At 42.1% G+C, this 26,977-nt stretch overlaps 1 protein-coding gene across 4 annotated transcripts in view; it reads right to left on the reverse strand.

Moving 5' to 3' along the window:
* The window catches only part of ANK3 (ankyrin 3), a 616,244-nt gene that overhangs the window by 290,278 nt on the left and 298,989 nt on the right, over window positions 1-26,977 (reverse strand). The window contains exon 1 of one of the 4 annotated variants that reach the window (XM_045196000.3): window positions 21,274-22,055. The exons of 2 other annotated variants lie outside the window; for them this stretch is intronic. In XM_045196000.3, the coding sequence (XP_045051935.2) occupies window positions 21,274-21,387 (114 nt within the window). In that variant the 5' untranslated portion in view covers window positions 21,388-22,055. Of the gene's footprint in view, window positions 1-21,273; window positions 22,056-26,977 lie in introns of those variants that run through there. One more of the 4 variants, XM_045196001.2, reaches the window with a different exon arrangement.

Here is a 26,977-nt window from a genome sequence, read left to right on the forward strand (position 1 = left end):
ATACTGAACTAAAAGTAGCCATCTATCCTGGAATCTTCTCTCTCTACATTGTTCAGTTTACCCCAACCCTGGCTCTGAAATTTATCAAAAAGAGCACATGAACTAAAAGCAGAGAAGAAAAAATTTCTAAGGGTAATACAGGATGCTTGATGCCTCTCTCTCTCTCCCCCCCTCCCTCCCTCCTTCCCTCCCCCCTTCTTTGTCCAAGGGAGATAACAGAAGTACCTAGTTTACTATGAGAACCTAATGCAAGAGCCTCAGCTTTGAGGCAATGGTACACAGCCCTGGAGAAGAAATAGATGTGAGAACATTTCTGCAACTACCCCACAGAGGCTGACTGAACCAAAGCAAATGTTGCTTCTCTGCATTCAGGGGGATGTAGCTTTTCAGCTCCATCCATGACATTTATGGATCATTTGTACTAAATTTCCATTAGTCGATCATTTATTCTACTCTAACACAGGTTATACACACCACACAAAGTTAAGGGAAAATCACAAGGCATGGCTGGCATTTCTTTGATAGAAGTAGAAATTAAAAGAGAGCCAAGTTAAAATACAACAAGAAATAAAATTACTTGAGATCTTTTTGACAGGTTGGAAATGGACCTGCTTCTCTTTCAGTAACAATTTAACACTTAGGACGTCCCAGTGGGTTTTAGAAGCAATGCAGGAAATTCAACGTGGCTGTTTTAGATCCCCATTCTTGTCCTATGCGCACACATCGGAATGGTTCCGTGAGGGGGGAGAAAATTCCTGAAAAGGACCGCCTCGTTTTAAAGACACTTCTTTGACACAGGAGGCTCTAAAGTTCAGCAACGGTGCTGGGATTCCTAACACTAGCTGCTTCCAGTGGAGGAGGGACGCTGGCTGGAAGATGGCAAGAAGGGATTTTTAGGGGTGATGAAATTCAATGTATCTTTTTGGGGGGGTGGGTTCAACAACTATGCCTTTCTCCAAACTGATTCAATAAACACTTAGAATCACTGCATCGGTCTCAAGTAAATTAAAACTCGATGAAAAGGAATCTCCCTGGAAACATTATAAAATAGTAAGATTCTAAACACAGAGTTCCTTTCAGTATTTTCTGGAAATATAATGGTAAGGCAAATAAAAAGAATGCCTCTTGTTAAATGTTTACACAAAAGCCGAGGGAGCCCTGGTACCACCTGTCTCTGCCTTGGTGCTGCACTTGACTGAGACATTACCATAACAAGTTTACTGTAATGAGATGGAAACAGACATCGTTGAAACGGCAATTAAAAGCTCTCCATTAAATTGCAGGTTCAAGCTAAAATTCTGGGCTAGGCATTCCTGTTCCACTCTCCGTGATGACACAGGGAACCTGAGGACTTCCCAGCTGCACCTGAGATAGATGTCCCGACTGTGGGCTGCAGCACAGAAGACAGAGTCTAGGAAGGCTTCTCTCCATAGAATTCGCGTGTGTCTCACTTTATTATACTTGGGCAGCAGGCCTCAAAGACAGATACATGGAGACATTATTCTAATGCAAAAGGCTCCCTTTATCACTCTAAACTGCCATCATATATTTTATACCTACCCAGGGAACTTCCTGTTTCACACGACCACGGATTGCATCAAGCAGTAACACACCAGGTTTATCTTTTTAAAAAACCAACAAACTGTGGACTGTTTTTTCCTGTTTTGTCTACTTTGACTCTCAGCTAAACTCTTATTATATGTCTGTTTATTTCTACTAGAACTAATAACTGAAAATACCGAGTCACAGTTCTCAGGCTAATGAAATTAAAAACACAGACAGACATTTGGAAGTTTCTGGAACCCCAGGTTTCAACTCTAATTGTTTTTACTACTAGCTGTGTGGCCTTAGGCATGTTAACCTATCAGAACCTCATTTTTCCTCATCTGTGAAATAAAGAATAATAGAGATAGACTTGCTTCTTAGAGATAAACCTACAGGAAATGGGAGGGGACAGAGCTAGAAGCTAAACTGCTTCTCATATTCCTTGTTTAGTTGATTTTGGGTTTTTTTAAAAAGATTTTATTTATTTATTTTTAGAGAGAAAGGAGGGGAGGGAGAAAGAGAGGGAGAGAAACATCAATGTGTGGTTGCCTCACGCGTGCTCCCTACTGGGGACCTGGCCTGCAACCCAGGCATGTGCCCTGACTGGGAATTGAACAGGCAGCCCTTTGGTTCGCAGGCCGGCATTCAGTCCACTGAGCCACACCAGCCAGGGCAAGTAGAGCTTATTTTGGAAATGAATACTTTACATAAGTATAAAACAACAATTATTAAAAATTGAAAGTAGAATGAGACAAATGAACATGAATGTATATCCAGTTGGTGGCCTAATCAACATAACCACAGTGAGAACAACCATCTCAAGTGACTTCTAAAATCAGGAGCTTGGCTGTACATTTTTTTGTATTAAAATTAATTTCAGTAATCAAAAAACCCCACACAGACATAAAAACACACATCTACACACACACACACAAAGCATTAGAAAAATATTAATCTCATAAATTCTGGGGTAACGGCATTCCTTACTGGTAATTCAGGCTTTAATATTGAAGCAACAAATGTGTTTTTCCAGATGTGTTTTATCAAAGGTGTACTGAGTGTATTAATATTTTTGAAGAAGTCTTTAAAATGCAGCTTCAAACTTCAACTATTCTTTCGATGAAAGCACCTTCCAGAAAACTTAAACCTAGTGCCCGTTGTTACAGTCGCTTTGGCAAATTTTCAGAGTATTCTCATGTCACAAGTGTAGCCATGCCCCTTTTTGTTGATGGACATATCTATGAAGAAAAAAACGTTCTACTAAATTGTTTTTCAAGGTACCTTCTTTTCATTTCTCTAAACTCCTTATAATTAAACTTTTACAAATGCTGTGGGTAAGACATGGATTGTATAAAATGACCATGAAGATTACTATGGATCATTTTCTTCTATTTTTCTACTTCCCTCTTTTAAAGAGTCGCTATAGACTTACTGCTTGCAGACTGCAAGAATACGTTAAAACATGTCACTATTTCGAAGGGCTCATTGTGACTAACAAATAGCGATCGTATACGGGGGGCACGAACATGACATCACAATTCTTATCAGGAAGATGGCCATGAATGTAAATCCGAGACGCCTTCTCCCTAGCACTTCTAAATGCATCGTGCCCGGGAGTGACAGCTCACACAAAGGCAATGGCTTCAACACTTCTCAAAACAATTCAGCCATGATTCTCCAGGTTTTGTATTTTTCAGCTCAGTGGATTTCTGTTCTCTTGGGTTTTCCAAGTACAGAGCTTTGGCATTTTCTGAGCTTGTAGTGAAAATCTAAGTTGAAAGTCAACATAAAGTAACACTTTTTACTTTGCAAAAGCATTATTAATAGTTGACAGGAATAAGGGAAAGCAGAAGGAAGGGCGAGGACACCTGTGACACAAACGTCACTCAACCCCTCTGCATTCCTTTCGTAATACGAGGTGTAACCAGCCTCTTGTATTCACATCCGATGTTTCTGACACATCCTGCTGGGCTCCCCTCCGCCCACACAGTAAGCCATCATGTCCTGTCAATCCCACTTCTGCAAGTTTCTCTCTTCTCTGCGCCATCTGCTCACATTCTCGGTCTTCAGGTGCGAGGTTCAATGTCCCGTCACTCTACCCTCTGCCCTGGCGGACATGCCCATTCATTCGGCCTCCATTTCACTTTATATACATTTTCTGTATCAACTGTAGCAGGCCCTCAGATAATGTTGCTTTGCTCCATCTCAAGGAAAAAAAATCAATTGTGGCCAGGGCCACTGTGTGGAGTGGCACGTTCTCCCTGCCTGTGTGGGTTTCCTCTGGCACTCCGATCTCCTCCCACATCGCAAAGATGTGCCCATGAGATGGACTTGTGCGTCCACATCGTCCTGGTCTGAGTGAGCGTGGCTGTGAGTGGCCCTGGGAGGGAAGAGTGTCTCGTCCAGGGTGGGTCCCGCCTTGCACCCTGAGCTGCTGTGATAGGCTCCAGCCGCCTGTGACCCTGATCTAGAATCAGTAGATTGGAAAAGAATTATCTAATTTGCTTTTATTCATCTTCCTTAAGTTTAGGCCACATTTATTTTAATGTTTACTATTAGAAGTGTTTTGAGTCTTTATTTAGAAGTCTGGTGATGTTTTTATAACCAAAAAAAAAAAAAGCCATGGGAACTAAACTCTTGTTTATAATCAATTAGACCATAGTAAAATTAGTTTTGATCTGTCTTTTCACGTAAAGTCAGTTTCCAAGAACCTGTCGATGACACTAAGTAAGGACTTACTGTGTAAGACTATTTAATTCTTTTAAACTTGTCTGTCTTCCTTAAACTACCAGTTTGAAAAAGAACTAGGAGCATATCTTATTTCTCATTGTATCCACAAGGCATATAAATATTTGATGAACTGAAATGTTGTTGACTCAAAATATGTTTCCTATTCACTGCACAACAAATATTTCAGAATTTTGTTCTTTTTAAGTCCCTGTTATTAGCTAATTTTCCTGTCAAAATAATTCTACATGCTTTAGTTTCTAAGGATTGAGTTCATCAAATTTCATCTCTAAAAAGCCAACTGTTTACCTATTGGTTAATGCAAAAAAATAATCTTTTGGTAAAGTTTAACACATTACCTAATTTGTTGACTCTCTGGTATGTAATTAATATTGAAGTAGTACCTTCTATTCTAGTGAATTCTAGTGAATATTTTTGTGATAAAGAAGAAATGAAAACAGAAACAAAAAATGGATGGACAGAAACTATGAAGAGAAAGAGACAGAAGAATTCAAGACATAAGATTGCTAAGAACCAATCTTGTGTGTCTACATTACCCTAGTCTAAGCGAGCGTGGCTGTGAGTGGCCCTGTGAGGGTAGGGTGTCCTGTCCAGGGTGGGTCCTGCCTTGCACCTTGAGATGCTGTGAATTACTTAGAAAATAATTTCTAAGTATAAGGGGTAAAACAATGGGAAAAACTTACAAGGGAAAATATGGAAGATAACTAGTAGAGGGGTAAAAGCTTTTGCATCTTTATAAATCTATACTTAGCTGCTATTTATAAGTATCCCTATGTATTTACCAATTAGTGAAATGTATGTATTTCAATGCCAAGTAAAAGACAAAACTAAAAGTTAAAGAATAAGGATAAAATCCAAGTGTAAAACAAAGTTCCCGTGAAAAGGGACTGAACAGCACCTTCTCCCTAAAATTGCTGTGACCCTGGCCCCAACTGTGGCAACAGCAGAGGCTGTGCTGTATCACTGTATTACGAGCTGGACAATCCACCCACAAAACTGTCAGTCTGGGACACCATCTGATGGCCGAGGGGGAAATTAAAGGGTCCTTGCTACTATGTCCTGTGAAAATTGGCTAAAGAAACAAGGAGCATTTTGCTTGCAGAGAAGATGCAGCAGCAACACAGCACTATTTTCATCGACACAAATAGCTGGCATATGGGTGCTAGATTTAGTCTCAAAATAAGAGTCTATTCTAACAATCAGAACTGTCCAGAAACAGGGTGGGCTATGTTTAGAGGCAGGACACGTCCAAGCACAGGCCATTTATAAGCAGAGACCGACAGGCAATTCCTAGAGCCCTTGTCAAGGGCAGGCAGGACGGGCAGAGGGCCTAGCTCGGTGACCTCGCAGGCCCCTTCCACCTCGAAGATTCCACGACTCTAGACACTCTTTGGGAATTTTCCACACAACTCTGCCCTTTAGAACTGATGCATTTGTCCTTTACATAAGTACGATAGCTTCAAATTCAGATTCTACAGTGTTTTTAAAAATAAAAGCATTCATTTACTTACTCTAATGAAGTGAATGAATCAAATATTTTATTTTTTTAAAAAGATTTTATTGTATTTATTTATAAATAGAGGGGAAAGGAGGTTGAAAGAGAGGGAGAGAAACACCAATGTATGGTTGCCTCTCTTGCACCCACAACTGGGGACCCTGACTGCAACCCAGTCATGTGCCCTGACTGGGAATTGAACCAGAGACCCTTTGGTTTGCAAGTTGGCACTCAATCCACTGAGCCACACCAGCCAGGGCTGAATCATATATTTTAAACTGCAATCCATACAAGTCATTACTAACATATTAAATGTGATCTGAGTAATTGGTATAAACATGGAGGTAGGATCAACGGATTTTTCCACCCAGTGTTCATTGTAAAACAATTTGAAATCATGCATGTTATCTCAATCATATAATTTGAGTAAAATGTGGGCCTCTTGTACATATAGCATTTGAGTTATGTAGCTGTGTAGTGGCCCCCATCAAAATATTTCCCCCATCAAAACATTTCCTAAGAAAACAATGGTGAATTCCTGCTGACAAAGACATGAGAAACTAAAGGAGAAATCAATTGGGAAGTAGTTAAGTTCATTGTGTCTCTTTGAGTTCAATCCCCCACTGCCTGGTGGCAGGTGGCGACAGGGCCAGGGGGCCTCTCCAGGGCTGACACTGGTGGGAGGTGGACATGTCCTTCCCTAGGCTCAGGTGGGATAGGTGGCAGGAGGAGACAGCTTTTGCAATTTAATGTTGGGAATAATCAAAACAAAAATATGAGTAACACACACGATCCAGGGAGTTAAAGAGCCAGAGAGACACAAGCAAAACAAAGGAATTGGGTCCTTGATGAGACCCTATATAATGAAAGCAGAAACTGTTGCCCAAAGCTAAATTTTGTGTAGTACTTTTCCTACATGTGTTACGGCATGGCCTGTGATAGGTTCTGCTGTGCTTAAACAATCAAGAGATGACAAACATTTAGGAAGAAACAACATCTACTGATAACACTGGAAATTAATGAGTTCAGACTCCTAGAGGGAAAAGAGTGATGGCATAATCAGCAATGGGAGTCAAGCTCTCATAGGAAGCAGAGCGGAGAGGGTCTGGGAGACAGGAGGCAGAGAGGGCTGCTCACTTGCTCTGCACTTTGCTCCCCTGCCCCCAACATATTCCACCAATCTGAATGTGCCCGTGAGGACAGGCGCAGGGCTGTCCTGATTTTAAAAGTCCCGCGACCTGAGAAGCCCCTCAGTCCTGGTCACAGCAGGCTGGCTGGTCACACTACCCCAGGCGCATATGGCACAGCCTCTTCTCTCACCATTGACAGCCACAGTCCTAAAAGAATCTCAAATGAATTCGAGGATCCTGAAAAAAAAGCAGAGAACTGTGTAGCCACTGTCATTTACTCATTTAATAGGACAGTGTCAAGGGCACCTAGAATAGGACACATCAGAAATCCAGAATGATCCTGCTCCAAGGAATTAATTGAAGGTATAATCCAGTTGGAGCACAAGGGAACTATTGGAGCTGGGAAGGCCTCTCTGGGCCACCATGTCAGGAAGAAGAGGCTGAAGTGGCAAACTTATGGACCTTGCCAACATTCAGAATCAAGACTTGCAATTTTTTTCATCTAGACGTCTTCATATACAAAGAATTACAATTCTGTAGACAGTACCTTAAGTTTCCTAAGATATACAAATAGTTGTAAATAGTCACGATAGGGGCTGAGAAATTGCCCTCAGCTGAGAAGACCAGCTTTGCAGGTGCGGCTGCAGATGAGCGTAACAGCTGGCAGAATGAGGGAGGGGGGTGAGGCAGGCAGAGCAGCACCCAGAAGAATGTGGGAACACAGGGGTACGTCTGGAAAGGGTGAAAGTAGAGTCATTCTGACTAGGAAGAAGGCCAACCAGTAGGTTTGTGATAAATGAGGCTGTGTAATAATAAATGCTGGCCCCCACACAACAATGGAGAACCTGGAATGCTGTGCTAAGGAATCACCAGAAATAAGGAGAGTAGGAAATGAGAGTGCAGTGGTTTAGGAAAAAGACGATGTCCCGTTGTCCTTTGTGCCACTTTTTCACAACAGAAATGGAAATGAACTAAACATACAAAAGTTAAAAATTAGTTGGATGCATTTTTGTCCATCTGTGATACAGAATACTACAGATTCTTTAAATGAAAACATATCTATTGGCATGGACAAATGTTCGCGTTATATTGTTCAGTGGGAAAAATGAGGCTACAAAACATGAGGCACCACTTTACCTCACCATTAATTTGGGGGGGAAAGAAAGAACAAAAGAGAGGAGGAAGGAAAGAGGGGGAAAAAGGAATAGAAGGGAAAGAAAGTAAGGAAAGAATAATGTGAGTATATACGGGGGACAGTGGAATACATATTTCAAAATGATAATGGCAGTGCCTTAGCTGGATGATCTTTAGCTTCCCTGCGTTGAATGCTGTGCCTACAACGGACATCGATTATTCACGGTGAGAGAAAGGGAGGTAATGCCCTAGGACATTACAAGGAATTGAGCAGGGAGTGAAAGGACACAACAGGTATTGAAACTGTCACAAGCCTTGAAAGAAGTCTTCCTTGGATGGTACTATTTAGCAAGAAAACCTGTGTGTCTGTGGTTTGCCTATTTGCCTTTAATTGTCCCTGGGAAATACACATCACAGATGGCCTCTGAAGCATTCTTGGGAATGCCACTAAAACTGAATTTTGCTGAGCAGTTTCCTCCACGTGGATTTTACTCTGAAAGTCAAGGAGCAGCTGCCCGAGGGAGACCTTTACTGGAATGCAAAGGTACCTCCAGTAAGGCCTCCCCCAGGGAAGAAAGCACTGGTTTCCCTCTGTCTAGAAAACCTTTCATGAGATGCATGCAGGGGAGGTGGGATGCTCTGGAACAGACTAGAGCTGTACTGAGTGATTTGGGGAAAATCACTGTGTCTCCACGGGACCTGAGCATACTCACACCCTGTACCACCTTCTTCCTAACAGAAATGAACAGGAATTTAACTGTCTTTTTTGGAACATATGTATAAAGTCACACATGTATGTATTGTAACACACGTGCATATATAATTACTAAGTAGTATATAAATATGTCTTTTCTCCATGTACACCCATATATTTCATTTGTTTATTTTTTACCCCCTATGGATAATAACTTCAGCAAATTTACTTTCCACATTTTAACTGACAACTCTCACTAAGTATCCTGAGCATAAAACAAACTCTCATTTTTCCCACATGAACAAGAGAAAGAGGACAGAAGTGGAGAAGTGGGAGGAAAGAGGAAAGAAGTGGGGAAGCCGGTGGAATTAATAACGTTTGCTGAATTACTGCACCGTGCCGGACACTCCTTGTTTGATTTAGTTTTGTCTTTATGTTTCTCTGCACTGGGTGTTCCTACGGAAGAGGACACAGAGGCTCAGAGTACCTGAGTTACCAACCTGCGACCACACAGCAAAGCAGGACGGTGACGAGACTCAGACTCCAGCCTACGTGACTCCACCGCTCAGGCCCAGGCCCATCCGCTCATTCCACAGAGCCTCCAAAAATAAACCTTCCCATTATTTCAGAGATCCCCGGCAGCACATGAAAAGGGGGTGGATTCAGTTCTCTGTGCAGGCACAGCACAGATCGCGTTAATAATTTAGGTTCCGCTGAAGCTGCAGTGATGCTCTAGGAAAGCAGGTCAAAGCCGAGAACGCCAAGTGCACTTACGAACACCCTCCCATGCAAACAAAATCCTAACTAATCCACCAGAAAACAAACAGATAAGGCTTATCGAATGCCAAATGGACGGCTATATAATTATTTTAATCTTATCCCACGGAAAATCCACTGAAAAACATGAGTAAAATCAAAGTACAATGGCTCACCGAAGATGAGGTTCTTCCAGAAAAAACTCAGAAAAAGACCAGGATGTTGATTCACACACAGTGGAGCAAGAGAAGGCCACATTGCCTTGTGCGTTTGTGAGTTTCACATGCCTGAATTACCCAGCACTAATACATTAATTCTATCCGGGAGAAATGTGGCTGGAATAAATGTGTACAATGAAACCATTTATTTGGGGATGGCGAAGACAGACTCCAGCTTAGAAGGCAGAGTGAAGCAGGGATCATTACAACGGCCATTCTTCAAAGAAAGAAATTAATTGCATTCGGCATTTTTCAACACCAGTATGGTTATCTCCCTGTTACTTAAGGGCAGGCAAATGTATTTTGAGTGTTGACAGAGCTAAGCAAATATACTCACTATACTATTGAATCAGGTTGCAGTGGCCAAGTACTGTGCAGAGGGACAGCAGGTTCTTACAGAGAACGGAGGGGTTTTCGGTGACCTCAGAACCTTCCGGCACACCTCTCTCCTTTACCCCTAACCAGCCAGGGAGCAGGAATGGGGCCAGAAATTATGAGACTGGACATTTTGGGGACTTACTAATAGGAAACAAAATGCATTGTTCAAGGTTATAGCTTTGGTAACTGTTGCTTCCCTAGGCTACTGTACATCCACAGTGCCAAAGTCAATTATGATCTTTTTGTACCTGATTCAAAATTGCTCTGTGCTTTGCAATAATACTTAATGTCCCCATGTACCATTTGAAGGCAAAAAATGAAGAGCTTAAGTCATGCATCATTATTTAAAAAGCATTTATTATCTAGTATTTATCATATAAAACAAATGAACAATAACATTGGTAATGAAGAGCAGCATAAAAATGATTTGAAAACTGATCGGAAAATAATGAAAAATGAAAGTTGAAATCCTCTCCAAATGCAAGAATCTTAAGCGAGCAGTAAATCATCTGGAAGCAGAACAGTGAAATGGGGAGGGTGGGAGGGAGAAGCCTGTGGCTTGAGAGCCATGGATTCAAGCTCTGCCAGTTTTTTTGCTGTTACTGATAAATTCAAATTCAAAGCCTTAATATCATCATCTGAAAAATGAGAATAAAATGAACTTGGAGGGTTCATTTAAGTATTAATTGAGATAACAGCCTTTGGCATCTACTGATAATTTTATTGTAAATGGAACCTAACATTTGCTAGCAGATTTCCTATTGATTCAAACTGAGACTAATTTTTGCCAGTTCCTGTCCCCAAATTAAAATTTTTTACTCATTGTTCTTATTGTCAAGAGGAAAAAAGAGTGTTATTTTATAAGGCCTAAGAGATCTTTCCTACCCTGATGATGACAAAAGAATTTTAAACATTTTTGTCTACGTCATCAGCTGAAAAAGCTTTTGATACTGGTGTTAATTTCTTACACCCTTCTACAAATTGTATCTTAATACCTAATCTAGACTCTGAAGATTAGATAGACCGTTTTGAGGCCCTCAGTGAGTTATTTAATAAAATCAGCTTCTTCCAGTTTTCTATAAAAATGACCAACATACAATGGAAGGCATCAGCCAACGTGTGGGAATATACTCATTTCAAAAACCAAGAAATCAGCCAACCCAAAATATCACTGCTTATCTTTGAAAAATACAAACATTTTGGGATTTAATTATGTACACATCTTTATTTTAAAATTAAGATGATTATGATCCTGTTAAGGTAGGATGCGTTTCAAGGGAACATGTAAAGCAAAAGTGACTTGAAGTACATTTACTTATTATATCCAGCACTATCACCCTCCTATCATCCATGCCCCACTGCATACTTTTCTTTTGGGGGGAAGCGAGAAGTCACAAAGATTCTTTTAGGAATTTTCTAGGGGCAGAAACCCCAGCATGGCATTCCAAGGCCCAGGGAAAAGTCGTCTCACGGAGTCCTGTATTCTGTGTAAACGGTGCTCTCAGTGGTGGCCTGGAAGGGATCCGGTCTGGTGGGGACTGAGGAGTGAAGGGTGAGTGGAGGCATAAATGCAGGGCTGGGAATCAGAGTGACCCGGGGTTGCACTCCAGCCTTATGCTTAGTATAACTTCCCTCATGGAGAATTGGGATGATACCACCCATGCATGAAGATTCAATACAAGAATTCACTTGAAGCACTCAGTAGAGTGCCCGGCCCACTGTACTTTCTCAATGGGTCGTAGTTCAATAGAGAAAGGGTAGATTCTGCTCCACATACTTTTGCTGTTGGGTACCTTGCTGTACTGTCCTCCTTTAAAAAGTGAAAAGTCACAGAAGCTGTATTAAAAACATCCAAGGAGAGATGTCCAGGTTTCAGATTCAGTCTTTCTACTTTGGTTTCGGGTGGACAGGAGTGTTTAAACCCACTGATAACCCTAAGGGGCAGTTATTGAAGTGGGCCATTTGGTCTGGGGCAGGGGAACTCGCTGTGTCTGATGGAAGATGGTAGAGGCCTTCACCAGTGGCAGTCTGAGGAAGTGAGCAGAAGGGAAGGTGCGGGCGAAAGGAGGCAGTCAACAGACCGCGCTGGCTTCTGAAACCAGGAACAAATGTGGCAACTCTGCAGCGGTCACATTAGCCCCTCTTCCCTCAGTGCCCACCCGTCCTGCAACTGCAACACCACCTCTCTAGTGGTCGTGCTCCCTGGGAAAGGCGGCAAATCGTCAGTGACAATATATGTACATATCGTGTAGACATATTGTACAGGTCACATTTTGTTTTCCCCCCAACAATATAAAAACTATACAGTAAAGATTGTTTCACTCAGCCCAAGTAGGTACTTTTTCCCCTATATACATATTTCAATGTTTATGCCCCAATCTGCAAATAGTTTGTTTAAAAATGATTTGATACTCCTTCTATATGTATATACAGTTCTTCAACTTTCTCTAAGGTCTACCTAGGCTATCATTTAACTACTGAGGGAAGCTAATTAATAATAGTGTTAATGAATGGAAAATGTATTTAACATATGAGTCTTCAAGAGTGTTTCTCAGAATGTCAGATTTAACTCCCCGAGGGCTGTGGAAAAGGTCTGCGAAGAGCTGAACTGCAGGACTCAATGCGCTGTTAGGGGATGTCGGTCTGCTGGTAAAATCGCATGGAATGATTTCTGAGTGCTTACTGGGTGTAGAAGTTCTGAAAAACATTCCCTTGTTGTCTCTACCTCCTTGCTGGCTAGTCACTTGATTCTATCTGATAGCTCATATGATGAGGAAGAAGGCTGGAAGCCCTTGAAAAGTACTCCCTTTATGCCTTTACAGTATTTCCACTCCTTGAAATACGTACACAAGGAAGGATTAATATTCCCACTTGACCAGTGTGGAAACTGAGGCTCAAAGCTAATAAGTCACAGCTGTGATATGAACTCCCATCCAGTCCCAAAACCCACTTTTCCACTACCGTGACCACCCTCACTTAATGTCATTGATAGGGACTAAGACTTTAAGTGAATCAACATATCAGGAAACCAATTTTACAACAGGCTAATTGATAAACAAGAGTTAAGTTCCAATAACATCCCATCGATGTTATGACAAAACGTTATTTGAGGACCCACTGTCCTTTTTTTGCATCTGTTTTTATGGATGGTTTTAATCCTCTACTAAACAGAAGTTCCCAGGTTTCTATACCCTTTTCAACTGTATAGAGATCTTAGAAAACTGTATTTCATTAGGATAAAATAATGCTGTTCATACTGTGGACATTACACGGTTTTTCAGTCCCTGGCTTCCAGCTGCTAGAAAATCTTGAACTTCCTGCCTTCCAACCTTTTCCAGCCAAGGCCTCTCACCCATTCTTTTCCACGCAGTCATTTCCCTTCTCATGTGGCGATGCTACCGGCTGGCCTCTGTCTGCCAAAAGGCAAGCTACAGACCTGGGAGATGTAAACACTAGTCTCTATTCTACCCGCTTTAATGGGCTTTATCGAAATTCAAACAGAACTGGTGATATGATTTTAATTAGTAGAACGTCACCTATGACTGAAAAGTAACTTACTGGAAACACCTAAATCTAAGTAGAAATCTACACTTTGTACAAGTGGCTGCCGTATGTGACAGTGATGAGCCACTGCATTGCACGGCCCCACTTTGGGCCCAGGACAGTTGAGTGAATGGGACAAGCTCCAGGAAAACCTAAACTATATGTCAAAGATTCACAGTTGATTTTTACTGCTTTCAACTCTTCTTCTTTTAATTCATACAAATTAGAAACATCAATTCATGTAAAACTATAGTAGACAGCTTGTTTTCAAGTGTTACCTTTCTATACAAATATTTCTTTGGATCATGTAATTGAAAGAGTATCATTGCATTTAGACGTCCTCCTTCAAAATTTAGCCTATATGTCAATCAATAGATATAAGCTAACAATTCTAGTTTTTGTTTCAGTGACTGGATTCCTTTTAAAAATTATTTCAAATGTAAAAGTACACTAACTTAAGTGCAGCGATTTATACAATATTTAGATTTTGCAGTTAAATTTAAATGATTACATTACAAATACTCCTATTACTAAGTAATTTAACTTTTAACATTCCAAAAGTGATAATTCTTCTCTTGAAATAGTAATTCACCTATTCATAAGATCCTCCCTTTAAAAGCCTGTCCTGTAGAGGTGCTGGTGAACCAAGCAAGGGACTTTAAACCACAGAGATCTTGGTTCTAAGCCCAAACATTTCTGTGACATAGGCGAGTTACATAATAAACTTAAACTTGGGCAAATGCTTCTATACATGTGGGTGACACTGTAGCATAGTGTTAACAAATTCAAATAAGGTGAGGAATACAAAAGGCAGAGGAAGTCCACCAACATTTTCTTCATTGTTTTCTTCAGGCCACCCCTACCTCACTATGTAGAGTAGTACAAGCAGAATCTAAAAGAGCGCAGGGAGATGGGCCTACGGGTCCCATTCTTTATATTACCAGGCCCAGAACAGGTACGGTGAGGGTGCACAATACATTTTCATTAAGTGAATAGATGCAGGTAGAATGAAATGATTAATGTAAACTTTTCTAATAATATAACCAGAAAAAATAAAGAACTGCCAAATCTTCTCCTTCCTTAGACTTGATTAGGAAAAGGTAACATTATTCCATACTGAGATTCAATAAAACACACACACACACAAACACACACAGAGTATCATTTTGCAAGAGGAAAATTCAGAGACAGAAAAGATCATGGGCCTGATGAGTAATGAAGAAACAGTTTAGTAGCTACAATATGTCACGACGGCAAAAACCAACACAAAATTTGAAAATCACATATTCAGACATTAATGAATATAAAATTTATACCTAATAAGATCTTGCACTGATTATAATGGTAGTTGATCAAGAGCAAGAAAGTATTCGTTTTTAAAAAATAAAAACATAATTTTATTGAGTAGAAATATACTACGATAGTAACAGAGAACCAATCAGCTGATGAGTGTTATTTAATCGCTCCCCTATACCTGAATATCATGGAACAGCAAAGGACAAAGGCTTGCCACTGTTCTTATGAATGAGCTAAGCCCTTTTCCGTCCATCCTCTTCCAAATGGGGCAAGAGCAGGGACAAGGCAGCAGCTGGATGTGCTCCTAGGGAGCTTACCGGCCCGGCGTCAGTGAGTTGACTGCATAACTCCTGAAGCCTGAGGTTGGAAACAGTCCATTCATTCTTCTGCTCACTCCTCTGCTCGTTATGAACATCAACAACAGCAGCAACAACCACCACTAATGGCTCTTACTTGTGCCAAGCACTGCACTAATCTTAACCCACTGAAATCTTATTACAACCTTGTGGCTAACTAAATGCTATTACTATATTCAGTTTGCAGGTGAAAAGACTGAGGTGCTAAGAGGTTAAATGATATCCTCAAGGTCAGACCTGCTAAGTGACAGTGCCAGCATCTGAACTCAATCATACTCTATAGTCTATGCTCTTAATCATTACATTATGTTGCCTCTCACATCCATCTATCCGTCCATTTGTCCATCCATCTGTCCACCCATCCATCGGCTCCCTCTTCTACCACCTACCCTCCCACCCACCTACCTATTCTGCAAGCCCCAGTACAGTAGAAGGTAATTACAATACCACCTCCGCCTCATGAAGCTCATAGTCTCTTGGATGAGACATTCATGTAAACACATAATTACAGGGTAGAATATCAAGTATGCTGATAGACTCCAGATCTCTAGGGAGCCTCGTTCTCTGTGTGCTTGGCAGAGCAGGAACCAGTAGGGTCCCTCCATCTCATGTGGATCCACACAATCCTCTCCCCCCCAAAAGTCCAGCCGCTCAAGTATGAAACCTCACCCTGCCTGGCATCTCTCACCATGGGTGCCATAGGTACCCAGGTAAGGAGGCCTGGGGAAAGCCCGTAAAATGCCAGGAAACACCAACATTCCCTAGCAAGAGATGATACTCAGTAGTTCGCATCTCCTGAAACTCTTCTAAAATCCTTCAAATGCTTGAATCCTAAAAGAGACTGCTAGACTTTCATTACAATAAACCCAGTGGTTAAACACAGATCCCAAAGTCCAATGACCCAAGTTTAAGGGTTCACTACTTAGTAGCTGCATGACCTCAGACAAGGTATTTATTCTCTTTAAGCCTTGCTTTTAACTATGAAAAATGGAGATGAAAATAATACTGCCTCACAGAGAAGTGATGAGAAAAGAAAGTTTGATTCACGGGATGCACTGTGCCCATTGCTGGTACACAGCAAGCATGTAACACTGGCGCGTTGTTATTATAGTAACGTTTCTCTGAGGGTCTGAAGCTCTGGTGTTGGTAATTTACATTTCATTCTCCAAAATAAAAGCAGACATTCTTAATGTTAAGCACGAAAATATATTGAAGAGGGTAAGAAAAACAGACACATTACTCTACTGGGTTACTTGGCGGTAGCCTGTTATTTCAGTTTCCCTGTGTCTAGAAGATTATCTGAATCAAGTCCCCTTTGATTATAGCTGTGAAAACATTAGCTGCATACACTGAATGGCAGTATGGTAGATAAAACCACAAGCTAGAGAGCTAAAGTATTCAAACTGAAATATCAGCTCCATCACTGATTGCTGTGGGACTTTGAGGGAACAGCTTAAAGGCTTCTGCCTCAGTCCCCTCATCTGTAAAAGGGGGATAATAAACACACGTTCTTTATAGGGCTGTTGTGAAGATTAAACAGGCCTCCACCTACAAAGCAATTTACAACCCTACCTGGCGCATTTTAAGTGGTCAGTAAATGTCCTGGGAGGTAAGTCATGAATCTAGGAAATGCAATTCTTCATCTTTCCCTCCAAGCCAGGAATTTGGCAGTTACACTGGAATCTGATCTCTCCCACTCACATCCTATGTACAATCCACTGCCAAGTTCCGCTGAGTCTTCCCCTCAGTGTCTCTCCTGTGTACCGTCCCCTCTCCCTGGGAGAGCCTTGGCCTGGTTCGGACCCCCAGCGTTTCTGTGCCTGTGCCACCATCACGGGCACCTGACTGCTCGCCCAGCTGCTGTCTACAACACTGACGCTTGAGTGATGGTTCCAGACCATAAAGCTGTCAACCTCCTCTCCCTGCCCTCGCCACTGAGTCAGCTCCGGTGGCGCCCTCATTTGAGGAGGATACTCCCCACCCTGTAAAATGACCGGCCCCTGACGACTTTTCGCCCGTTTTTCCTGCCATACACTCATGCCCCCTTTGCTCTAGGTATTCCAAAACAACGTTTGCTTCCCACACGCCGATGTTCCCTCTACTTCCATCACGTTTTATGGACAACTGGGTGGGGACTGACTGTGGGAGCTGGGGTTGGGCAGGGTAGGGGAGAGCAACGGGGGGGGGGGGGGAAGTAGGACAACTGTAATTGAATGAAAACAACAAAAATTTTATTTTAAAAGCAATGGGATCCTGTGTTTCTGCTTGTCTCTCTTGCCTACTCCTCCTCTAGGGCTCGGCTTTGCTAAAAAAACCTCCTCTGAGCCCACGTGAGTTGAACTGGGGGTCTTTCTGTGGGCTCCTGTAGCCCCCTTCTCATGCTTTATGTAGGGTGTTTAATGGTGCGCTTACCCTTCTCCCTCCTCAGCTGGGAGCTACTGTTACCACTAGGCCTTGTTCAGCTTTGTCTCCAACAATGAATGCAACGCCTGACCCACAGAAGTTACTCAATAAGTGTTTGTTGAAAAATGAAGCAATGGATATTCATTCCTGCTCTGTCACTGAATAGCAGTATGAGTTTGACATCAATCATAGAACTGTCATTTTACCTCAGGACATCCTTGTGTCTGTCATATACACGTACATGGAAAGGGGCACTCCATAAAGTTTCCTTGTTTAGTATAAATTTCCTAAGGTCACCTCAGAAATGTTTTCCTCAGGACATAATAAATACATACAAGCCCACAAGCATACATAATAAAAATTGACTGAAGAAATTGAGGTCAATTACCCTAAAATGCCTCACTACTGACACATACTTTAGTGTCTGTAAAGAGGGCAGAACAGGTAGGTAACACGGCACCCGGAGCCGGTGGCAACAAGGGAAGAGCAGGCACTGAAGAACGTTTGTGACTTCTAACCCTCACGGCCCACGGCAGCTTGGCCACTACCTGCCGACACCTGCCGAATGGGGCCCAGCTGGGTGCAGGGGATATAACTAAAGACTTCCTCTCTGCAAGTTGCTTAGTGAGGGCAGGGATTGATATTAACCATACCAAAGGCATTCCACCTACCTTGTGTTCACCTCCCACTTACTGCCCACCTCAGTAGCCCATCAGCAAAGGAGAAGGAAAGGGCAAAATACACCAGGAACAGGGAAGAGCAATGGAAAGTGTGGGCAGGGGAGAGCTGTAAATGCAGTAGGTAGAAACTTCTAAGCTAGATACTCATTGAAACTTTTTTTCTCCTTGAAACCAGAAAAATTGGTGATAAAAAGATTAAGCATTCATCCATACAGATGCATTTCTTTTTAACAAATAGGAAGATCTCCTTTCACTTGACACTAAAGTTGTGCCAAGAACTAAAACACATCATCATTAAAATTCAACTCAGTATAAATTTCTAGAAGTTTTCTTTTTTTTTTTGACTGGAAATTACTTATTCATAGCTATCAATATTCACAATAGACCAAGTGTATAACTTACTGGGTTTAAAAAACACTGCTGAAATGTGAATTCAGTGTTAATTTTACACACATATTATAGTTCGATCGTAACCCTTAGTAACATCCCAGGCTGTGATGCTGTGTGGTGCCGTGTGGTGCCGTGTGGTGCTGTGTCATGCAGCTGCAGTCAAGGGAGTTTATCTTGGGCTTAATCAAACCTGAATTGCAGGGGGCCATGAAACGAACTTCTTCTTTTATAAATTAGATACCCTACAAGTTGTTTCTGTAATTAAAAGATCCTAGGAGAAATTTATGCACATGAACAAGAGGACCTATCCCCATAATAAAATACAAAATATTTAAAAGCAGCTTTTTCAGTGGACATGAGGCCTACAATATGGAGCAAAGTAGCCCACACACCTTAATTAGGATCTTAGGAGAAGGTAGGAAAAAGAAACGCCAAGTCAAAACAATTCACTTTATCAGGAGTAAGTGTTATATATGCTTTATCCCTGAAAGAAATCTTGGGTATAACTTCCAAGTAATTTAGTCTTAACTTTGTGCATAAAAAGTAGTCCATTAAACACCATAGTTTATCTGACTATGAATATCAAGTCTTCTCTAATACAAGTAGCTTGGACAGGGAATATACATTTTATACTGTGTTAAGAATGACAAGTGTAACAGCAACGGAAGTGTTATCCAGCGAGCCACTTTGGGATCTACTCTCAGTGTCATGGGAACAAAACACTGAAATCTGCTTGCACGTTGACAATAGCGATATTGATATTTCTCCATGTTCCTTTTTGGTTGCTAAGAGATTTACATTGGACAGACTCCGTTGTACTCATAACAAAGCTTTTTGGTCTACCAAGCATTTGCTCCAGCTCAGTGAGCCCAGAAACTCCGTTTGCCTCACTCTTGTCCTATTGCTTCCAAGTCAAACAGGGGCCTAGGCACAGAGGCCGAAGGCCTTCCATAACCCTGGCTCAGCTCAGCTCTCTTACAGAAGAGTGCTGATAGTAAAGATGGCATATATCTTTAAACAAATGTATGTACCTTTCCCCATGTCTCTTAGAAGCCAGTTTATCATGGTGAGGGTGGACAGAGGTGCGTGGGGAGGAGCAATCACTAGCGACCTACCCACAGACAAACCTCATAGGATGCAATTAGACCAGAACCTAGCAAGATATAGCAATTTCATAACAGTTCTGCTGTTCAAGCCTTTGAAATATGCCTGCATAGAATTTCCTAACTTAAGTTTGTACTTTTGCGACCATATATTCCAGAAGTTTATTGACAAGAATACTGAAGACAGAACTATCTAAATTTAACATCTTGCAGCAAAGCAACCGCAGCCCTCCAAACTCAGTCTCAGTACAGTCTGCCATGTAACAAAAGGCAGAGGCGTCTTCTATAGATTCCCACCTCTACAGAGGAGCTGGGTATGTACAGAAGGAGAGGTGCACGCGGTGGATGAAATTTGCATGTCATTTAGACAGCACATGCATCGCTGCTCAGAGCAAATTACGATGATCTTTCTCTTGGGAATGCTCACAAAGAGACATAAAAATGGTTTATGGCTTGACTTCTGTATTCAGATCACAGAGTTTTCATCAGATTTTATGAACTGCCATGAAAAAAAGTGTTTTGCGGCCTCTCTCCTGGGTCAGCACCGGGGAGTCGTATTTAAGGGCACAGCCCCAAATGCTCAGTGAGTAACCAAACACCACTGACCCAGAATATTCCTGGGTTTTGCCCTGCATTAGAATAATGGGAGAGGATGATCGATGCCTGTGCTCTGATTTAAAGCCATCAGCGCTGAAGGGTGCAAGGCTCTGCCGTGTCATGGGAATTCCTGCATTCAAGTTTATCCCCTCGCCCAGCAGACAAAAACAAGCCTATGATTTTAGCTGTATTTAACAAAAACAAAAAAAGTTATTTCTAGCAGCTTATTTTCATTGCACAACTTAACTAAAAGCACCATATAGGAAAAAGAGGCCAAATGAAAGGAAAAGAAAAAACACACACAAAGCAGGAAATGACTTTTTCAGCTCCATCCTTAAGGTCACAGATCTGGCTGAGCAACACACACATGTGACACAGTTCTAGCACAAAAGCTTCTTTTCCAAAAGACAGACCTCTAGGAAGTACAAAGCCTGGCTGGCTGGCCTGTCCCTCAAGCCTAAGTCACCGCAGTCCATTTAACCTTGACTGGGCTGGGAAGAAACTACTTTTAACTCCCTTGCACACCTTCCTCTGTCACAGAAACGCGCCGGTGCCTGTGTAGAGTGAAAGCACACTTTCCTTCCGCATCAGCACTGCAATCACCCCCACAAAGGGGACAATCTTCTCTCGCCTCCCCGTCCTATGGCCATGGTCGGCCATAGGATTGTATCATCTGTTCCCAATTTACACACCCAATTTACACTCTACACAGCATAAAAATAGCCCTTACTGCTTCTAACAGATGCTGGGAAGAGATTAAAACAAAAAGAAGCCAGGCTAGATCCAAGCTCTGGCACACATAGCTACCTTTTTCTTCCGATCCCGGGACCGTTTGCGGTGTTTCCTTTTTTTCTCAGTCTCTTCTTCAGCATTGATTTCTAAATCCCTATTTTTCTTTAATTGGGAAGCTGCATGAGCCATAATGCATTGAAAAAGATCCTCTCAAGCACGCAGGGCTTCCTGGTAAAAGGTGATATCCTCAGGCACCTCTAATCAGGGCTTACAGCAGCATTCCAATCACTGGAGAGAAACCTTTGGCTAGAAGCAGGAAGACATTCAAAATGCAAAGATGCTGTCGGAGCTGAAGCTTTTAAAAACCCAAACGACGGTTTCCAGACTTCATCCTACACCTTCCTCTACCTGGACCTTTACGCAAGAGTGCAGCCATTGTAATACATTTACCGTAGTGAAAAGGGCAGCTGGGACAGAGGAGGCTGTATTATGGCTGTATCCCGGCCACCAGCTGGAAGTGTCTAAGTGATTCCTCAGAAGGGGGAATGCTGCAAAGGATGCTTCTCCGGAGGAAAAAAAATCAAGAGTCACCACACATGCAGGAGTGAAAATCCAGCACTAATTCTGAAAACCTATTTTAGAATCCTTTGAAAAAAAGACAGGGCTGCAATTTATGCATCACCACTAGGTCTGCACGGAGCATGATTTAACCCGCAACAGAATGGAGCAGTTCCTACTTTAACTGAACTGCTGATGGTGACAAAATGTATAAAATAAGATTTCACAAAACACACTAAATTCTGCTATGGAGACGCTGACTGCACGACAGGGAAAACAATGCATGCAGTGCTGGTGGTCACAGCACATGCTTTATATGCCGAACTATCAGCCCAAATGCATTTGGTGGGAGAGGACTACAGAAGGGCCTGTTGTCTTTTAAAAACAACATGCTGATTACAACACATCATACAGAAAGACGTGAGCATGCTGGTGTGTGGAACAGATGCCTGATTCACAGGAGTCCCCAGGACTCTCCTCTCGTGTGGTCTGAGGGTCAGAGAATAGGGGCTGTCATCAGGGCTTCTCAGTCACAGGAGCCAACATAGATTGGCTTTTACGTTAGGATTTGCTTCAATCACCTTACTATTTTTGCCACCTGAGTCCTCAATGACTGCAGCCTCTGAATATTCATGATGTGAAGTGAAGCAGCAGCACTGCACAAGGCCTGCTGGGGTATCTTCTGCTAGGACGCACGCACTGGAAGAAATTTAATAAGTCAGGGATTACTTACACACACACACACACACACACACACACACGTTCCACAGCGTTAGCAAGAAACGTCTGAAATACGAGACTGGGCCTCAAACATTTGGGCCCTGGTAAGGAACCCTACATTCATCGAGAAAATAAGCAGAATAAAGGATGATACTCTGCTGAAAAGATGTAGTGTGTGTGCTTCCAGTACCCAAAGTCCAGAACTTTGGGGATCAGTGCACTTAGCTTTGCAGGACTGACGAAGAAAGCGGGTGAAAGGCCAAAGCAAAAAGTCCAAAGGCATTGCGTGAGGATGTGGTGGGGTTCTCTGGGGCTGCTGTCCACCTGCTTCACAAGGAGCCCCGAGTGTGAGTTCCCGCAAACTGCCGCATACTGTATTTCTGACGTGGAAGGTAATTCCCCTCCTAAGGTGCTTTACAATCTCTGCCAGGCAGTGATGGGGGATGAAAGGGAAAGGTACAGGGACCATGGCCTTTCTGGTCCTCCTGCACACCCCTCTTGGGCCTCACTGAAAACCACTCTGGTCAAACAGTTCCTGGGGGCCTACTGTGCGTACTGGTGCTCCTGTACTTACTTCCCCGGAGAAACTCTCTTCAGGAAGAAAATGTTCCAGAACGGCTCTCCATTGCCTATGAAATGATTGTTGGGCAAACAGGAGGGGAGAGGGAAGGAGTGGAATTAAATGTAACTCAGATCCAAAAGCCATAAACCATAGTGGGATCTTCATGGTAAAAGTGTTTTGTTTTAACCAGGATTTTTACTATAAGAGGAATAGATGGGATAGAGAAAAGAATAAATATGAAAACTTTGGTATGCTTTCTATGTAAAATCATCCTGTACTTTTGAGGAATATTCATACAATTTCCTTCCTTATTTTCAGCAACTTGAAGAGGGCAGCCAGCTCAAAAACTGGCTGGTTTCCCACTGGCATTGGGCTTTTTTTTCCCTCCTTCATAGACCTAATGACACTTTAAAATGTACTTATAAGTATTCTTGATCAAGGTACCTAACTCATCCCTCCGAGGCTGGTGAAGCTGCACTTTCCCATTGATCTCTACCAGCCGAAGATAGTTGGGAATTAGGAAAACAAGCCACAGGTATTTTTCTTTTTTCTTTTTCTTTCTCTCTCTTTTTTTTTTTTAATTTTGCCATGGGCATCTTTCCATGCTCTCCTCTCTAGAATAATTTATTGGCTTCCCTGAAATGTTCTTAAGAAACCATTATGGCTTTTAGTTGTCATGATATGAATTTTTTTGTTATGTTGGATTTTGGAAGATCTCAGTAAGTGGTTAACCTTCTAAGAAATAGCTTGTTTAGTTTTTCTTTTTTACAGAAAATGTGGGCTTTTGTCCTCCATTTTTAAACCAGAAAAACTTCTACAAGTGACCTTGCCAAGGAAGGCGTCCTGTGGGTCCAGGGTTTTGATGGCTACATGACTAAGGTATGGGTCCCCTTCTGCTCACCCAGTGTGCTCCCTGACAGGTAACTCTTCCGCAACTTGTATACTTATTCTCAGCACGATGGCATTGACGCAAGAGAGCCACACATTCTCTTCCCCCCAAACTGAATGGACGGCTCTGTCGATAATTCTAGAAAGCAGGCCCTACCCCCGACACTGGCCATGAGGGGTGAGGGGCAGGACTCACACAGGATGGCAATGGCCTATGCACGGGGTGTCAAAGCTCCTGAAAGTTAAGGAAAAACAATTCTTACACCACTTCTCTCAAGGAGGAAAAAAAAGTTTGTTCTGGCTTTAAAAAGTTCCACGTAGAAGAAGTCTGAAACCATCCTTTCAAAATAATTTAAAAGAGTGATCTTTCAAACTTCTATTAACTGCAGAAATTTTCCTTTGGATACATCCTATAGGAAAGGCAATTATAATAAAAATAGGGTCCGGCACAAATAATGCCACTTTTTTGTTACAAAATCTTTTGTTACAAAATCATAAGCATGTAATTCTGTAACATAACAATATCATACTCAAGCACATCATATGACGTTTTAGGTGGAATGTTCAAATTAAAACTATAAATTATTACACCCATATTACTATCCTACCACCCGCACTCAAGCAGGCCTGCCTTGTGTCGGACCCTGTGTAACAGCAGCGTTCTTTGGCTGAGAGAAAGAGTGGTACCCTGGAGCCCCCGCTTGCTGGCTCCCTGCCCGCTCCTCCAGAAGGCAGCCTGGGCGAGCACAGTTTGAAAACCAGCACACTGTCGCAAGGAGTCCTGGTCTGCCTCCCTCCAACCCTTGTCACCAGAAGTTATGTCACAAAGTGACTCCTCCTGTTAAATGTTTCCTCATGATTTTGCGCAAAATAATTCCAGATTTCTTACCAGAAGCAACAAGTTCCACTTAGAATATTTCCTATCTGTGCATTATTACAGCATAAAACTAGTACAAAAAAGTAAAAATCACTTCCCAGTTCGGTATCTAAAGTAATGTTTATACCCCAAATAATTTCTAACCCAAACTTTAAAAAAAAATTGTGACTAAATATTCCACTGAAAATAAACCCAATGAATTCATTGGGATGTTTTACGAACTTCAGAGACCACAGCCAGAAACAGTTCCCCTCCATTTTCGCATGCAGCTTTGCCAGGATTAGAAGACGAACTTTGGTTATGACTTCAGCCAGTTAATAACTTGGCTACTCTTGGCTGTCACTTTACATTGTTGTCTCCACATCGCTGAGCTGAGCTGACACACAAACAATATGTGTGATTTCTATGGCGATGATACTGTCACTTGGTAATTTTAAAGTTACAACAGCTTTGCGTTTTGAAACAATATTACATGGTGATGTAGCAAAGTGGAAAACAGGGAGTACACAGGAGAATGGAGGATAAGACGCAGGAAGGATAAGAAAAAGAGAAATGGCTCAGTTCACCAGTGAGGCTGCACCTTCCGGACCCCGCCCCCGGCTCTGGGTAACGAGCAAAGTGCATGTTGTGATGGAATGAAAACTATTTCGTGCTGCGCCCACTTCAGTTTTCTCAGGAGCAGAGCAGCCTCGCCATAGGAGAGTCAAAATATTTTTCCTTTACAAAGAAAAATGGATCCATCGTCATTTCATTAGTTTTGGCATCTGAGATAAAGGTGATGTCAAGAACTCAAGCAGGCTCTAACACATGGGGAGCGAGAAAGGAGACAGGCTCTGAACCTGTCAATGGATACAAATGACAAAAAAGTGCCCTGGGAAATTCTCAATCCACAGTCACATATTCTTCATTTTCAGATGAGATAAATGAAGTCCTAAAATTTAAAAAAACAAAACAAAACAAAAACGGGCTGTGGCTGAGGGGTGGGGTGGTCCTTTCCACATTCCTCATAGGGTGGCACCTTTGGATAAATAAGCGCTGGCCTCGGTTCCATTTGTCTAAGCACTTGGTCTGTCCCCCTTCCCCCCTAACTTGTGCCTGGAGCAGGCTGTCCATCCAACTAACCGGCCTGACCTCAGCACTGGAGAGCCAGCTGGCCCCAGGCTGCCAGCTGCTTGTGCAACCTCACAGGAGCACCTGGGGCAAGCACATGGGCCGGCTTCCCAAAGGTCTCTCTACCACACCCACGCTGGCCAGCAGAAAGAGCAGGATCCTTCATTGTAGGTGGAAGACCCCTGAGTGCATGTCCCTGTACTCTCTGTCCCCAAAAGTAGACAGGTCATGCCTAGCACTGGGAGCAAAGTTTGCATCAAAAGTGGTGGGCAAATGAAACATACTGGACAGGCCGCCTCCTCTCTGGGCCCCTGCAGAAGGAGGGAGCTGGACCACATGATTTCAAAGACACTCGCCCATAATCCGAAATGCTGCGATTCGAGGTGATAGAAGGTTGGAATAAAGGAAAACATATAGGAAAGGTTTTTTAAAAACGAGTTTATAATCTGTGCTGGTCAATATGGTAGCCACCAGCCATCGCTGAAATGGGACTAGTTTGGCTGCAGAACTGAGTTTTTATTTTTGTTTAATTTAAAACTTTAAACTTGAAAACAGACTCAGTTGAGATACTAGAACACATTAAAGTGTGTTTGGAACAATTTGGATTTGTGAATCTATTTTTTCAAAATTAAATTTTATGAAACAAAATACAGATCAGGTATGTCCCATGATAATTTAGCATCTCACTGAGATAGTATGAAAAAATGCAATGCACAGTATCTCAGTAATAATTTTATATACTAACTCATGCTAAAGTGGGAATATTTTGGTTACATTCAGTTAAACAAAATATATTAAAATTAATTTCACACCTTAAAAAGATTTTTAAATGTGGCTATTAGAATTTGAAATATGTGTGGCTCAGATTACATTTCCATTGGACAGTGCTACTCTCTATAAACAGCTTATATGAACAAAAAGAAAGTCCAGTTATCTTCCTGAGGACAAATGATTCTCCAAACAAGCATCAGAAGCCACTTAGTAGTCAGTCATCACGCTTCCTACTAGAAGAGGTGAAGCACAGGAAGATGGTATGTTCTCAGGCACTTGTGCCAACAGCAGCA

This window comes from Desmodus rotundus, chromosome 4 (assembly GCF_022682495.2).
Source record: "Desmodus rotundus isolate HL8 chromosome 4, HLdesRot8A.1, whole genome shotgun sequence".
Lineage (NCBI taxonomy): Eukaryota > Metazoa > Chordata > Mammalia > Chiroptera > Phyllostomidae > Desmodus > Desmodus rotundus.